This window comes from Schistocerca nitens, chromosome 3 (genome assembly GCF_023898315.1).
Source record: "Schistocerca nitens isolate TAMUIC-IGC-003100 chromosome 3, iqSchNite1.1, whole genome shotgun sequence".
NCBI lineage: Eukaryota > Metazoa > Arthropoda > Insecta > Orthoptera > Acrididae > Schistocerca > Schistocerca nitens.
In genome coordinates, this window is record NC_064616.1 from 771,444,864 (window position 1) to 771,462,330 (window position 17,467).

Sequence of the window (17,467 nt, forward strand, 5' to 3'; positions counted from 1 at the left end):
TTTAAACGCGTCCCGGTTTTGCTTGCAGCATCACGATGGACGTATCCATGTCTAGAGACTCAGGAGCTCGGTCGTTGGCAGACTACACTGAGGTGACAAAAGTCTTAGAATACCTCCTAATGTTTGTCGGACCTCCTTTTGCCCGGCGTAGTGTAGCAAGCCGACGTGGCATGGACTTAATAAGTCGTTGGGTGTCCCCTGCAGAAATACTGAGCTATGCTGCCTCTATAACCGTCCTTAATTGCGTAAGTATTTCCAGTGCAGGATTTACACACGAGCTGACCTTTCGATTACGGCCAATAAATGTTCGATGGGATTTATATCGGGCGATCTGGGTGGCCAAAGTATTCGCCCGAACTGTCGAGATGTTCTCCAAACCAGCTGGAAACAACCGTGGCCCGGTATCATGTTTGCAAACATTAAGTCCATGAATGGCTGCAAGTCGTCTCCAAGTAGCCGAGCATAACCATTTCGAGTCAATGATCGGTTCAGTTGGACCAGAGGACACAGCCCATACCATGTAAACACAGCTCACCTCCATTAAGCAGCCACCATCAGCTTGCACAGTGCCTTATTGATAACTTAGGTCCATGGCTTCGTGGGGGCTGCGCCATGCTCTAACCCTACCATCAGCTCTTACCAACTGAAATCGGAACTCATCTGACTAGGCCAAGGTATTCCAGTCGTCTAGGGTCTAACCGATATGGTCAAGAGCCAAGGAGAGGCGCTGCAGGTGATGTGCTGTTCGCAAAGACATACGCGTCTGTCGTCTGCTGCCTTAGACAAATTTCGCCGCACTGTCCTAACGGATACGTTCGTCGTACGTCCCACACTGATTTCTCCGGTTGTTTGGCTCAGTGTTGCTTGTCTGTTAGCACTGACAACTCCACGCAAACGCCGCTGCTCTCGGCCGTTAAGTGAAGGTCGTCGACCACTGTGTTGTCTGTGGTGAGCGGTAATCCCTGACATTTGGTATTGTCGGCACATACTTCACGTTGTGCGTCTCGGAATACTGAATTCCCTAACGATTTTCGAAATGGAATGTCTCATGCAGCTAGCTCCAACTACCATTCCACGTTCAAAGTCTTCATTCCCGTCGTGCGGTGATAATCACATCGGAAATCCTTTCACATGAATCACCTGAGTCCAAATGACAGCTCCAACAACGCACTGACCTTTTATATCTTTTGTAAGCGACACTGGTCTAGCGGTTCTAGGCGCGCAGTCCGGAACCGCGCGACTGCTACGGTCGCAGGTTCGAATTCTGCCTCGGGCATGGATGTGTGTTATGTCCTTAGGTTAGTTAGGTTTAAGTAGTTCTAAGTTCTAGGGGACTGATGACCACAGATGTTAAGTCCCATAGTGCTCAGAACCATTTGAACCATTTTTTTTTGTAAGCGACACTATCGACATCTATATAGGTGCATATCGCTATCCCCCCAGTGTATGCCTCAGAACGAGCCCTAATTTCTCTTATCTTCGTGGGCCTTGCGCTAAATGTACGTTGGCGACAGTAGAATCTTTCTGCAATAATTTTCAAATGCCAGTTCTCTATATTTTGTCAATAGTGTTCCCCGTGAAGGACAACGTCTTCACTCCAGGGATTCCCATCTGCGTTCAGGAAGCATCTCCGCAATACTCGCGTGTTGATCGAGCCTACCGGTAACAAATCTAACAGCCCACCTCTGAATTACTTCAATGTCTTCTTTTAATCCGACCTGCTGGGGATCCCAAACAGTCTAGCAGTATTCGAGAATGGGTCGCTCTAGTGTTCTATACGCTCTCTCCCTTACAGATGAACCACACTTTCCTAAAATTCTCCCAATAAACCGAAGTCGACCATTCGCCTCCCCTGTCACGGCCCTTACGTCCTCTGTCCATTTACGTGTCTGTTTTAGTTACAGCAAAGACACGAGCTCAATGAGTACATACGGCTATGTTCTTCACTTTTTAACAGCTATTGACACGTGACGATTAATTTATCACTTCAGTTTATTGAATACCGCGGTCGCGCATATCACGTTGGCTAGTGGTGCAGCTGTATATAAATAAACTTTTATGAAAATTTCAAAATTTTGTAGCACAGGTTAAGTGCATGGCAATACAAAAAATGATTAGGAGTATGACTTCATATTAACTCAAGACACCGAGAATCCCTTGTACAAGGAAGCAATCAGAGCCAATAAATGTCATCCCATGAAATAAAGAAAAGATTGGGTCCAATTCTGGGTATCTACCTCCACGCAATTAGCATGCGAGTCTACAAATCACTAACAGTAGTTGCTAGTGGACTGTTAATAATAAATTTCCGACCAAACAACACACACAAGTCAGACGAACGTACAAGCTAGGGGGAGTATAGGTACTCATATTTAAAAGAGGCTTGCAAGTTTCTCAGAACCTTTGACAGTGGAACAACCGCTGTGGGAACGAGGGACAGAATCTCGGGTCCTAAATCCACATTTATGTACCGACAGCTGTTCAGATTTCCCTCGGGAGGAGATGATATCGCATGTAGTATCAAGTTCCACCCTGATACATGACGCAACAATGCATGCTGCCAAGTTACAGTCACAACGGTACAGCCTAACGCGTAGGCGACAACTTATGCTTCTGGACAGGAAGAAGCAGACCTAGTGCGAAAACTTCAGGGGAGGCCGGGGCGGAATGGACTACCGGGCTAGAATGGTCTCTATCGTCAATTTCGTCTTTAGGCGCTACGGTGCACTCAGAATGAGAAGTGTTCAACAAACCAATGTCTGTTACCGTTTAGTAAGGTTGCAAATGTTGTCGCTCGCGAGTTGCGCAATTTGTCTATAAAGGCGAGTGAATTCGCTGTTCCATTATTACTTTCCGGACCATTTCCGACTAAGGTAAGTCTATCCATCATCATCATCATCATCATCATCATCATCATCATCATCATCATCATCATCTTAAGCAACGTTTAGTCCATCTAAATCGCCATCTTCTTAGTTACATTTGTATACAATGCAGTTGGAAATAATTATTTACAGTGGTTACTGAATATTTTCTCAATAGTCATGAGTTTTTGGACGGAATGGTCTACTGATAGTCTGTTCCTCCCCGGTCGCCTTTTATTAATTATTTGACGAATTCTACCGCATGGTTCGCCGTTCTTGTTTGCAGATGGTACGTCACTGTGTACGGAAAACGGAGAGACAAAATCGGTCCACAAAAAAACGTGAAACAAGCTGTTGAATCGGTAGTTAATAAAACAATGGCCCACGAAAAAAGCATCGAAACAATTTTTTGTTCCTTTGACTACTTTAAAACTATACGCAAAAATGAAAAAGGGCAATCTTCTTTCAACAACTGACAAAACCTGCAAAAAATACGAGTGCGTTTTCAATAAGGAGGAATAGGTCACCGAAACTAAAAAAGAAAACCTGAGTCCACACTGCACGGGGCTAAATGGCTCTGAGCACTATGGGACTCAACTGCTGAGGTCATAAGTCCCGTAGAACTTAGAACTACTTAAACCTAACTAACCTAAGGACATCACACACATCCATGCCCGAGGCAGAATTCGAACCTGCGACCGTAGCAGTCGCGCGGCTCCGGACTGAGCGCCTAGAACCGCTAGACCACCGCGGCCGGCCTGCACGGGGCGGAATGAACTTAAGACACTTCTTTAGTTTATTGATATAACAAACGAAATATTTTATGCTATCTTAATTTGCAAATTTTATTACAAAATTGTTTAAACAAACGGTTCCTGATTTTTCTACAGTTTTTTTTTTTTCGTCACTGAGAGCTCCAAAATATGCTCTAAATGTTAGTCGGACAGTTCCGCCTCGATCTCCCCTACCTTTTAGCTACTGAGAACGAAAGGGCAGGCATACAGACGCCTTTCCAGTGTCATATGGTTTGCGCTTTCCGAAAGAGCGTTACAAAAATGCTCAAGTGGGTATTGATACATGAAATATATTGCACATCACATCAGAGCTTTTAAAAATTCTAGAACGTACGTTTTGAAAAACGTGATAAAGATACCGCCCTCGTACACTTAATGATTATGACGGTAAAATTAGACAAGTTGTGGTTTTTATACAGCGGCTTACCGACAATAGCGCTTCCCTCATACCAGAAGAAAACTGAATATGAAGGGACAAATCATACTACTACACTATGTAACCGCCCTCAGTTCATCGTACGATGCCTTGCGGAATGTTCACGTAGATGAAATACCGAGGAATACTTCGGAATAAGACACTCTTTCACTAATTACACGTTAACTTCATCAGCCAGGAGGCGCTTTAGCTCCGTTCTATAATTCTTAACATTGTGTCACAGCAAACATGATTGTGTGAACCGACTGCTTTCGCTTACAAAATAGCTCTAGAAAAAAAAAAAAAAAGGTTTAAAGTGTGATGTTCACTCTACATCGAGATCACTATGGACGGAGCACAAGCTATGTCTTTTCCGTAAGAAAAGTTTCCGGCATTTGCCAGAGGTGCGTTGAGGAAAGAAGGGAAAACTTAATTTTGAATAGCCCGACAGAGATTTGAACTCTGTTCCTCTGAAATGTAAATAATACAACAGTTCTATGGCCTGGAGATTCTCCGGACGAGAAACTGTTTCGAACCTGTTTCCTCTGAAATAATGCATCAGTTAGTTTCGCTTTCGTGTTGCAGGGAAGTATTTTAACTCCAAAAGCACCTCGCTCAAATGTGCACGTAACATAATTACTAGACAGCGCGAGCAGGATCGTAGATGGAGCTGGAGAAAGCATTATAAGTAGGATTCTTGGCCAAGTCTAAGTAAATATTTCATTCATCGCAGTTTCCCGCTCTTAAATTGGATGCCTGAATAATTTTCACGTTCATTTGGCATCGCATGATTTGCAAAATAAAAAAAAAAAAGAAAGAGAGAGAGGAAGATTAGGTTTTATGATGTCGTCGATGTCAGAGAGTGGCATGAAAGTATATCGGCGTGACTTTATTGAAGGTGCTATTCCGGTATTCGCCTTTAGTGATTTAGGGAAACCACCGACGACGAAATTCAGGATGACGGACGAAACAATGTCCAGTGCCTTAACAATTGCGCCACATTACCAGTTAATATGAATCTTTACGTTAGTAAAATGTGCTCTAATGGTGTAAATTCAATAGGACTGAAAGGAAGAGCAAGAAGGTCTGAGCAGAGACAACGAGAAACTTCACCAAGGCTGTGGCAGAATCGTTATACGCCTACCTAACCATTTGTGCAAATGATATGTATATAAAGCCTTCAAACTCAAGTTTTAGGAATGGGTAAAATTGGAACTTTTAGCTTTTGCCGTAACAATCTACACAGCCAAAGTCAAAACAGGGATGAGCAGAAAAACACGCAACGCAACTGCATTATCTTATCAGAGTAGGTCGCGCATAGATAACATGACATTAAGCATTGGGAGAGTGTTTCAGAGAAAGCTTTAAAACGTCCCTTTTCTTCGCTTCAGAGAGAGCGGCAAAATGAAGATGTTCTATCGAATACCAGTGGTTCTTTCATCTTCAAATAACTCACTTTCTTTTTCAAGCACTGCTAGTGATATCCTCCGTATGTTTAGTGGTACTGGGTCTTTAATACAGTTTTCTGCGCCATGAAGGTCCTAACTTATTTTTAATAAATTGTTAACTTTCTCGTACCGCTACTCAATTACAGCGAATCCTCAGTACCGAAGAGTATGCAGATTGTCACAGTCGGAAGCTGTAGAACTTGCTTGTTCTGGACGACATACCCACGGTGGTAAGGCATTAACGTTTAACGACGTGGTTATCCCTATACAGCGCTTCCTTTGCTCATCGTGAAAACTGGACCTGTATTACGTCCCCAAAGATCACGCTGTTAATAAAATGCTAAAACATGACGCAAATTTTTTGTCTCGATGAGATAATTTAAAATTATTTATTCACCGCATATGAAAAGATTAGTTCTTCGGTTGTGAAACTTTGGACCGATGACGAAAACCGTGGAAAACGGAAACATGTACACCTTAAGTGTGGATCCAATGGGAGGGTCATGGAGTCGTCCTCACCCACCCCCCTCAAAAAAAAAAAAAAAAAAAAAAAAAAAAAAACGGTACTAAGAGTGTCTATTCTTACATATAAAATTTTCCAAATTTCTCAGTTAACTTCCCAAGTACATTCTAAGAAAAAAAGAAAAAAAAACGAAAAAATAGACGCACCACGAAGGAATTATCCGAATCTAACGGAAATCCCTAGATCTGATGCACATGTATAGATACATTATTACAACTTCAGAAAAATTGGATTATTTATTCAAAAGCAAGAGCTTCACAAATTGAAGTCAATAACGCGTTGGTCCATTTCTGGCCTTATGCAAGCAGTTATTCGGCTTGATATTGATTAATACTCCTGTCGAATGTTCTCCTGGCGGATTCTGTCCAATTGACGCGTTAGATCGTCAAAATCCCTAGCTGGGTGGAGGGCCCTGCTCATAACGTTCAAAGCGTCTTCAATTGATGAGTGATTCGGCGTCCTTGCTGGCGGAGGTAGGGTTTGACAAGCACAAAGACAAACAGTAGAAACTCTCGCCGCGTGCGGGTGGGCATTATCTTGCTGAAATGTAAGCCCAGGATTGCTTGCCATGAAAGGCAACAAAACGGAGCTGTGCAGTAAGGGTGCAATTGATGACAACCAGAGAGGTTATGAAAAGAAATGGAACCCCCAGACTACCACTCCTGGTTGTCCGGCAATATGGCAGGCAACAAAAAAATGGTCAAATGTGTGTGAAATCTTATGGGACTTAACTGCTAAGGTCATCAGTCCCTAAGCTTACACACTACTTAACCTAAATTATCCTAAGGACAAACACACACACACCCATACCCGAGGGAGGACTCGAACCTCTGCCGGGACCAGCCGGACAGGGCAGGCAACAGTCAGGTTGATATCCCATTGCTGCCCACGGCGTCTCCAGACACGTTTTCGCTGCTCAGCGGGGCACAGTTAGAGGCAGGGCTCATCACTGAAGACAATTCTACTCCAGTCAATGAGGGTCCAGGCTGAAGACGTGTCTGGAGCGGTGGAATACCAACCTGACTATCGCTAGCCATACGGCCCGCCTACCAGGAGTAATGATCTGGGGTGCCATTTCTTTTCATAGCAGGGCCCCCTTTGGTTGTCATTCGTGGCACCCTTACAGCACAGAGGTACGTCGATGACACTATACGTCCCGTTTTCTTGCACTCCATGGCAAGTCATCCTGGGGTTACATTTCAGCAAGATAATGCCCGCCCACGGTGCAAGGTTCTACTGCTTGTCTCCGTGCTTGTCAGACCCTACCTCGGCCAGTAAGGACGCCGAATCTCTGGCCAATTGAGGACGCTTGGAGCATTACGGGCAGGGCCTTCCAACTGGTTCGGAATTTTGACGGCCTAACGCTTCAGCTGGACAGAATTCGGCGCGATATCCGTCAGAAGGACATCCAACAACTTCATCAATCAATGCCAAGCTGAATAATTTCTTGCAGAAGAGTCATTGGGGGAAGCAACACGTTACTGACTTCCTCTATTTGTGAAGCTCTTGCTCTCAAATCATCATTTTTTTCTGAAATTGTAATCAAATGGTTCAAATGGCTCTGAGCATTATGGGACTTAACATCTGAGGTCATCAGTCCCCTAGAACTTAAAACTACTTAAACCTAACTAACCTACAGACATCACACACATCCATGCCCGAGGCCGGACACGAACCTGCGACCGTTGCGGTCGCGCGGATCCAGACTGAAGCGCCTAGAACCGCTCGGCCACTCCGCCGGCTGAAATTGTAATCATTTGTATTTCTGTACATGTACATCACATCTACGGATTTCCGTCCCATTCGGATAATTCCTTCGTGGTGTGTCGTTTTCTGTCTTAGTGTGTCTAAGGTAGCACGAAAATCGCGAGAGAATTTTAGGAAATTACAAGCTTTGTTTGACACATTCTGGTCAAACATTCTACAAACAAAAAATCAAGACACACAGTCTGTGAGTCCACAGAACCAGAAAACCATATGGCGTGAACATAGGCGAAAAGAAACGGCACTCCCCTCCCCTCTTTTAATTTACACGCTGGAATTGTCTTTGTTTGCGCAACTGTGTTCACAATGCTTAGTACTGGTAATGGTGTGTACATACATATAATGTATGTCGTGTAAATTACGACGTTGTCGAATCGAAGTTAGGGAGTTGCTTGCAGATACATTCCTTAAATTAATTACATAACACACGTACTTTTCAAATTTTTGGAAATATGGTTTTAAAATTTTGTATTTCTCTTAACTACGACTTGTTGGAAGTTATTCTAAAGCGATGTACTAAGCACTGATCTAAATAAATTTTTATTATAATATTGAAACATTTTACATAGTCATTGTTTTCGTGAAGGCACCTGCGACATGTTAAACGTGTTTAAGACTGGGGGGGGGGGGGGGGGGTAAACTCTTCCCCTCGCCCCTTATTCCACAACAAGTGAACCCTGGATCCGTATGCAGACCACAACTTGACAGAAAATTAGTTTAGTAAGAGTCTAATACTACGTAGCTAGATTCAGGAAGCAGTGTGTAGAATATTGGACTAATAACCAAAAACGGAAACATCTCAAGTTAATGACGAAACCATGTTTTATGAGAAGTTCTGCCATCTTGGGCTTTAACAGGACGCAGATTAAACTCATAGCAGGTATAATGACTGGCCATGGGAACTTCATGAAACACACACACACACACACACACACACACACACACACACACACACACACACAAACACGATGTTTATAGAGAAAGAAGCTAAGTGCAGACTGTGCAGATAGAGGGGATGAAATCACACCACATTTAATCTTCCGCTGCGAAGCACTGTGTGCCAAACGACAAAAAATTCTTTGGTTACCAATTCCCGAAAAGACTGTGTGTAACAAAGATCCCGTAAACGCTCTACTACTACTCTCGTATGGAACTAGCTTGCTTTGCTAGAATGACAGGGAAAGAAACCGCACAATAAACTTAGTTTCGGCGGCGTTTTCAAGAAGGGACGTCGAACAGATGTGCAGAACTATAGACCTATATCTCTAACGTCGATCAGTTGCAGAATTTTGGAACACGTATTATGTTCGAGTATAATGACTTTTATGGAGACTAGAAATCTACTCTGTAGGAATCAGCATGGGTTTCGAAAAAGACGGTCGTGCGAAACCCAGCTCGCGCTATTCGTCCACGAGACTCAGAGGGCCATTGACACGGGTTCACAGGTAGATGCTGTGTTTCTTGACTTCCGCAAGGCGTTCGATACAGTTCCCCACAGTCGTTTAATGAACAAAGTAAGAGCATATGGACTATCAGACCAATTGTGTGATTGGATTGAAGAGTTCCTAGATAACAGAACGCAGCATGTCATTCTCAATGGAGAGAAGTCTTCCGAAGTAAGAGTGATTTCAGGTGTGCCGCAGGGTAGTGTCATAGGACCGTTGCTATTCACAATATACATAAATGACCCTGTGGATGACATCGGAGGTTTACTGAGGCTTTTTGAGAATGATGCTGTGGTGTATCGAGAGGTTGTAACAATGGAAAATTGTACTGAAATGCAGGAGGATCTGCAGCGAATTGACGCATGGTGCAGGGAATGGCAATTGAATCTCAATGTAGACAAGTGTAATGTGCTGCGAATACATAGAAAGATAGAGCCCTTATCATTTAGCTACAAAATAGCAGGTCAGCAACTGGAAGCAGTTAATTCTATAAATTATCTTGGAGTAGGCATTAGGAGTGATTTAAAATGGAAAGATCATATAAAGTTGATCGTCGTTAAAGCAGATGCCAGACTGAGATTCATTGGAAGAATCCTAAGGAAATGCAATCCGAAAACAAAGGAAGTAGGTTACAGTACGCTTGTTCGCCCACTGCTTGAATACTGCTCACAAGGGAACCTCCCCATCGCACCCCCCTCAGATTTAGTTATAAGTTGGCACAGTGGATAGGCCTTGAAAAACTGAACACAGATCAATCGAGAAAACAGGAAGAAGTTTTGTGGAACTATGAAAAAAATAAGCAAAATATACAAAATGAATAGTCCATGCGCAAGATATGCAACATCAAGGCTGCTCTGAACTCAGGAGCATCGTGGTCCCGTGGTTAGCGTGAGCAGCTGCGGAACGAAAGGTCCTTGGTTCAAGTCTTCCCTCGAGTGAAAAGTTTAATTTTTTATTTTCAGACAATTATCAATGTTCAGGTACTTACACATAATCAGCTTCGCTCTCCAAAATTCCAGGACATGTTCAGAATTGCTTGGACATATGCAGGATTTGACGGTCTACACACGGAAAAATTTGAAAACGTTAAAAACAAATGTTTTGACAGAGCATAGGGAAAACCGTGCGACTGTGAAACTGTTGCATTCATTTGTTGCAGTTTATGTGACAAACTCTTATGTTTTCATCACTTTTTGGGAGTGATTATCACATCCACAAGAAAACTTAAATCGGGCAAGGTAGACGAATCTTTTTACCCATCCGCCAAGTGTGCAAGTTAGGTGGGTCGACAACGTATTCCTGTCATGTGATGCACATGCCGTCACCAGTGTCATAGAGAATATGTCAGACGTGTTTTCCTGTGGAGGAACCGGTTGACCTATTACCTTGCGATCAAATGTTTTCGGTTGCCATTGGAGAGGCACGTCCTTTCGTCTACTAATCGCACGGTTTTGCGGTGCGGTCGCAAAACACAGACACTAAACTTATTACAGTGAACAGAGACGTCAATGAACGAACGGACGGATCATAACTTTGCCAAAATAAAGAAAATAAAATTTTCATAGGAGGGAAGACTTGAACCAAGGGCCTCTCGTTCCGCAGCTGATCACGCGAACCACGGGACCACGGCGCTCCTACGCTCTTAGTAGCCTTGATGTTGCCTATCTTGCACATGGACTACTCAGTTTGTATATTTTGCTTATTTTTGTCATAGTTCCACAAAACTTCTTCCTGTTTTCTCGATTGATCTGTGTTCAGTTTTTCAAGGCCTATCCATTGTGCCAACTTATAACTAAATCTGAGGGGGGTGCGATGGGGAGGTTCCCTTGTCAGCAGTGTGGGTTCCGTACCAGATAGGGTTGATAGAAGAGATAGAGAAGGTCCAACGGAGAGCAGCGCGCTTCGTTACAGGATCATTTAGTAATCGCGAAAGCGTTACGGAGATGATAGATAAACTCCAGTGGAAGACTCTGCGGGAGAGACGCTCAGTAGCTCGGTACGGGCTTTTGTTAAAGTTTCGAGAACATACCTTCACCGAAGAGTCAAGCAGTATATTGCTCCCACCTACGTATATCTCGCGAAGAGACCATGAGGATAAAATCAGAGAGATTAGAGCCCACACAGAAGCATACCGACAATCCTTCTTTCCACGAACGATACGAGACTGGAATAGAAGGGAGAACCGATAGAGGTACTCAAGGTACCCTCCGCCACACACCGTCAGGTGGCTTGCGGAGTATGGATGTAGATGTAGATATAGGGGTCTAAGACTACTGTTGTTTTGTCTCCCTGACAAAATAAAATCAAGAGTCTAATACTGTATCTACTTGAAACACATCTGGCAGACAGCAGGCACTTGTTACAGATGACACTAAAACGTAACACGATTTTGCATTTTTCATCTTATGAAAAACAGCTGCCGATAACCAAAGGGTCGTGGCATAGTCCTGAGCAACAATTTTGTTAAGTCAGTCCGTGTACGTAATGCACGGAGGCCCGTCATTCTATAAGAAACTTGTACGCCCATAGAAATGGTTATTCTCTGTAGGAAGAGAAGTAAATGGAGGAAATAAACAATGCAGTACGCTGCTGACAAAGCCCCGCATGTAGTTCATCAAACGAGCAGCCCAACCAAGTTTACGTTGTGCAAAGGTACCTACAGCAGTCGAAGAAATGGAATACGTATGGAAGAACACACTCATCCTATCAAGGGACACCTGATAAGTGGAAGAAATTAGACTGGAAACTTCAGACAGTGCAATGTTTGCTCGCTGCTAGCAAATACGGCGTCATACACATATTCTAATCTAATGCCAGCTACAGCGCTAAATATCTTCAGACTATGAATTCAGAAAGAGTGAGTAAGCGTGCCACACTCGCCGGTTTACCTTTCAAAATAGTTTCATTTTCCATACTATTTTATCTCGCTACTAAAAACCGTCATACCAAAGCATACTTTTATGACGTATTCGAGCACTGAACTCCGAGCTGTAATAAAGAAATATTTGCAAATACAGCTCGTCTCTGAATTCAGTACATCTGTCACCGCTTACAACCTTAAGGTCAGATTTGATTTATTAAGTCATTTCTTTACTCGACGTAATTAACTACCTGTTTAATAAGTTGGCGAAGGAATTAAGGATTCCATTTAGAAGGAAAAAATACTCGTGAAATGAAAATTATAATGGAGGGATTTTACAATCTAAATAAAATTTACTTTATACCCTACATTTGGTCAGTTTACGTTAAAATTTAGTAAATGTCATCAATAAGTTTCCGAATTTGGTGAAGACCCTCGTGCTTTGGAACGAATTCTGCATACCCACGTATCGATCAATTACACATTGGGCATTAGCGAACAAAGAACAACTAAAAATTTTAACTTTTGCTTGATAAATCTTAGTCTGCACACCTGGGAAAGTTCGCTACTTCCTGATCGTGTATACTGCAGGATTTGTAGTAAATGCACTCAAAACTACTTCTAACTTGGAGAGTCATGTCTCTAACTCAAACCCCTGATATTCTGCGCAAAAAAGGAGTGAGAGTGAGTGAGTGAGTGAGTGAGTGAGTGAGTGAGTGAGAGAGAGAGCCAAAAAGATGGTGCAGTGATTGATAATGCTGTTTGGGTTCAGTGCTATATTCTCCAAGGTTTAGTACTAGTACAGCAGTAGGCACTACAGTCTGGAGCTGAACGACCGCTCCGGTCGCAGGTTCGAATCCTGCCTCGGGCATGGATGTGTGTGATGTCCTTAGGTTAGTTAGGTTTTTTTAGTTCTAAGTTCTAGGGGACTGATGACCTCAGAAGTTAAGTCCCATAGTGCTCAGAGCCATTTGAACCATTTAGCACAGTAGTACAAGGAAACGATACAAGTGAACACATAAAAACCATGACACCAGGCGCCCGAAAAGTGCCCTTTTTTCACGATATTTTCCATCTCGCTGACAGCAGAGAACTTTAACAATTGACAATCATCTTACAAATACACCATTTGCATATCTTTTCTTAAAATCTTAATCTGTGAAAGCTCTCCCATTTTCTGTATGTGATGGCAGGTTTCGTTTCACTACTGACTAACCTACATCTAGTAGCTGAAAACACACCATTAGAAACAGGGTTTTCTAAGACTGTATGCCTACATGAACAGCTGCTCAAATGTACCACATTGCTATAGTTTATCCAATACAACCAGGATCCAACAAAACCCAAAATAACCTTGCTTCGATTTTTGATGGACGGGCTGATGAACTGAATGACTTCTGGGGCAGTGTCACCAGAATTCTTTCATCCACAGCACCAAAACTCTGCACGCGGTCCAAGTGTAATTATTACAGTGTATAATTTCTTTAGGTCGACAACAATTTATCATAAGGCTTTATAAAGCAGGTACAGTACCATACTGAAAAGTACTCACTCTACATTTAATAAATTGTGCTTCCTTATCAGAACGAAACCTGTCCCCTGTTTACGTCAAGTAGTCTATGTTTGCTTGCAGGATGACTAGTATTGCTAATCAGATCAATAAAACGTTCAACAAAGTTTCTAACACCACTTGAAAGCATAAAAAATTCAAATATCTGCAGTGGTTAAGACACTGTTCTTTTATTAGGGATTCACTCACTCTCCCGCGAGTGCGTATCTGTATGGCCCAAATATTTTTTTTTTCCACTTTCCCTAAACGTATTCAAGCAAAAGTGTAATAATAATAATAATAATAATAATAATAATAATAATAATGTCTAGCACAAACTGTACTGTATATTACAGTTTCAATAATGTATTTGTAACCAGGATATTACACTGATAATTTACAATAAGCAAATGTGTGGATCTAGATGGACAGCGAAATTCTGTCACAGTAGAATTTAATTTTCTGTCAGTAACCTCGGCATGTAAACATTGCACTTAGGCCTACATCTCTTCCTTAAAGCTTTAAACTATTACTAGGTCCTGCTACATTAAAGGGGGGCAGATATCAAAGTTTTTAGTATTTCTCCTAATTGTTTAGCAAACTAGTTCCAGTGATGTTTCTTTGAGGTGTGAAATTTCTGAACTGTCGAGCGCACTGACTTCGTATCATTCTCGTCTCATTGGCGCTGGCGTCGTGAGGCACGCCGTTGCCCGGCAACGCAGCCGCTTCGTTTACATCATTCAAGCGACAGATTTTATAGAAGCTTATTTGAGGAGTGCAACTTACCTGTTTTTTCCTTTATTTCGCACAAAACACTGAAGAGAGCTGGCTTCATACGGTGACAGTTAAGTGTGTGTTTCCTGCAAAGAACAAAAGCCATAACAACAAAATTCAGAGATGTGCATAAATTACAAAATTAACAACAAAAGAACTTTTTTTAACAATACGTCCAATGCGATTTCCATGAAATGTTCTGTAGCAGTGACCAGGTATGCGTAAATTTCCCACAATAAAGGAAAATCACAGCTTTGTGATGATTCTTAAATGCAATCTACAATCAAATGTGCGGAATAAGCTCTTGGTGAAAGTGCTTCGCGATAGGGCTATGTGATTGGGTACACGTTGATGAACTAATCCATTTACGAAAAGTTTGGAGACGCTGCTATAAACATAGCAAAGTGTGATATTTGTATGTAGCATCCCAGTCTATTCCGTTCTTTTGGAATTCAAAACAGTGTATACTGTAACTGCCGGTACGGCATGTTTAGTACGAAAGCAGCAAAGAATTAACGCATAACTACAAGACCAAAATTGTCAAAAATTCATGGTAATATAACGCATAATAGAGGTGCTGAGTTTTTAACAAACTCTTATCTGAAGGTGACAATCCTGCCAAGCCACCGAAGTTTGTAACAAGTAAGCTAGTGAAAATATTAGTCTGATTAAATTAAGATTTGGGATATGAACGTCTTAGACGGTATGTGAGACCGACTCAGTAATCATACATCGTTTAGAGATTCTATAAACAGAACAATGCGCCACATTTTAGCAATTTTTGAAAGTAAAGTTTAAGTTTCAGTACCTGGCCTGCGCTTCGTCCAACGACTGGTCCGTGATATTCATTATCTGCTGCAAAATTTCGCCAATATCTTGTTTCCTAGTTTCTTGGTCTGGCGTTGTTGGTCCACCGTGATTTGGATCCACAGGTTGCATGCCATAAGGCTGGGGCATCATTCCGACTTGAGAAGTCACAGGGTGCATCATTCTGCTCTGATCGTCCATAATATTTTGACAGTACACTCCTGACCGCGACCGTCTTCTGTTCGAACTCTCCTTATTTTCAGGCCGCCGCCGCTACTGAAAAATAGCGAGCTACACACAATAGCAACGATACCACCCCTCGCGAAGTCTAACAAGAACTGAGGTTCTAGCACCTCAGCCAAGCTCCAGCGTTGCTACGCTACAGCACGACCCCGCCACTCTCCCCTCCTCACCTCTTCGTGCTATCCCTACCACCCAGCTGTACCACGCATCCGTTCGATTACATCGCGCTCCCCTCACGTTGACTCTGTAAGATGAAAATGCAGCAAGCGAGTCAGGACGTTTTTGCTCATAATCGTTTTCCTCTCCCTCTATACATTTGTGTTGGTGCTAAGGTGGATACTTATTAATCTATTCCCCGCTTACAGTTTTAATGCTATACAAGTTTTACAGCAAATTTCACCGCAATATGAACCATTGAAAGCGACCAATGAAGAAAAGAGTTTAATTCCTCTAAAAAAAAAAAGGTGAAACGAAGAAAAAGAAAACTGCCAATCGTAGTGAATACGGGAGGTGTGTCCACGAGCCATTCACATTGGCTATCATGGTATCTAGAACTGCCGATTGGTCACAGCGAAACTACAGCGTCACTTGTGGCTCTCAGTTCACAAAGAAAGAATGTTAATAAAGTCTTGTTCTTATGAATAGTTAACGTAATATTTAGTAATGAAATTGTGCCTTTACTTCAATTTATCCGTTGTTTTGTGGTGCAGCCTACACATGTATTTATGAGATTTTATAGCTGAGAAAGACTGCGTTGTGTTGGCCTACGTTTAATGAACATAGTCAACACATGAAGACAAGGGCTGACCTAACCTGGATTATACGTTTCGTGTTGTGAGTGTTGGTCAATGAGAATAGTAGGAGGAATTAGGCAATAATAAATCTGTGAAATCAGCGTTGTGGTAGTTTACCTAGTGCCCGCCTACTTGCGCGGCTGATTCAAATTTGTAATGAACAAGTTATTTTCACGACAATTTAGGGAATCATTTACAGAAGCTTTGAATTATTTCTGTACGAGAAAAAGATCATATATACTTTTATATTAATATCTCGTGCTACAAGCGATAATTTGGACTAAAGAGCAGTTTTTCATAACCAGTGCAAAATGGAACACCGTAAGAAATTTATAAGTACAAATAAACAAGATAGAATGGCAAGGCGTTCATGATAACTGAACGGGAACCAATACATGAAAAGCAGCCAGCGTAAAACGCTTTCTCCTGAGTTATTTTATGTGATTAGAGATGGAAGAAGTGATGAGAGGCTGGGGTTTTGGGGGCTGGTATGATGTCTTGAAACTGCGCACAGATTTACATAGTGAATCCTTGCCTCTAAAAGAAACCCACTTTCTGGCACATATATCTAGTGGGGAAAAAATCATTCCTGATGTTACGGGTACTCACCAGCTATTAATCATTTATTTGTCATTCGACCATTTGCTTGGGGAATCCACAAAGAACGCAAGTCAGGGTGCCCAGAAGGGTTTTGGACCCTGCTCGTCCCGAATACAAGTTAGTGGATTAACATCAGCGTAGACACCTCACTTGGTATATGATTTGAAAAGAAAACCACAGGTGCCTAGTCTACAAGTAGCTTACATCATGCACAAAAAATATAAACCATGATGTTACATTACAGGTCTGTAAAATGGTAAACACATGGACACATTAAATTCCACTTCTGAAAAATATGAACATACAAACACATACCAACACTTATCCTTCACAACTGTTCTTCACTGAGGCTTAAACAGAGAAAACAGGAAATCAACAGCAGAAACCTTCTTGTGAAACAACACACCCAGATGGTACATTTGTTAACAGATTAAAAAGTAATCAACAGTAAATGAAGACCTAATATTTCTGTAAGCGAACATATTCATTTACACATTACAAACACTTATCAACAAGAATTGGTTTTAACTCTGCTCTAAAAGTTGTTTCCTTCTCCAACCTCCTTACATACATTGGCATTGTATTAT

General features: G+C 42.1%; 1 protein-coding gene across 4 annotated transcripts in view; it reads right to left on the minus strand.

Annotated features, from left to right (window-relative positions):
* The window catches only part of LOC126248772 (homeobox protein extradenticle), a 393,886-nt gene extending 378,254 nt beyond the window's left edge, over positions 1-15,632 (minus strand). For 3 of the 4 annotated variants that reach the window (XM_049950135.1, XM_049950134.1, XM_049950136.1), the window contains exons 1-2: positions 15,245-15,632; positions 14,449-14,522 (exon numbers count right to left, since the gene is read on the minus strand). In XM_049950135.1, coding sequence (XP_049806092.1) covers positions 14,449-14,522; positions 15,245-15,444 — 274 coding nt within the window. In that variant the 5' untranslated portion in view covers positions 15,445-15,632. The remainder of the gene's footprint in view (positions 1-14,448; positions 14,523-15,244) is intronic. The other variant, XM_049950137.1, reaches the window with a different exon arrangement.
* Positions 15,633-17,467: the final 1,835 nt, after the last annotated feature.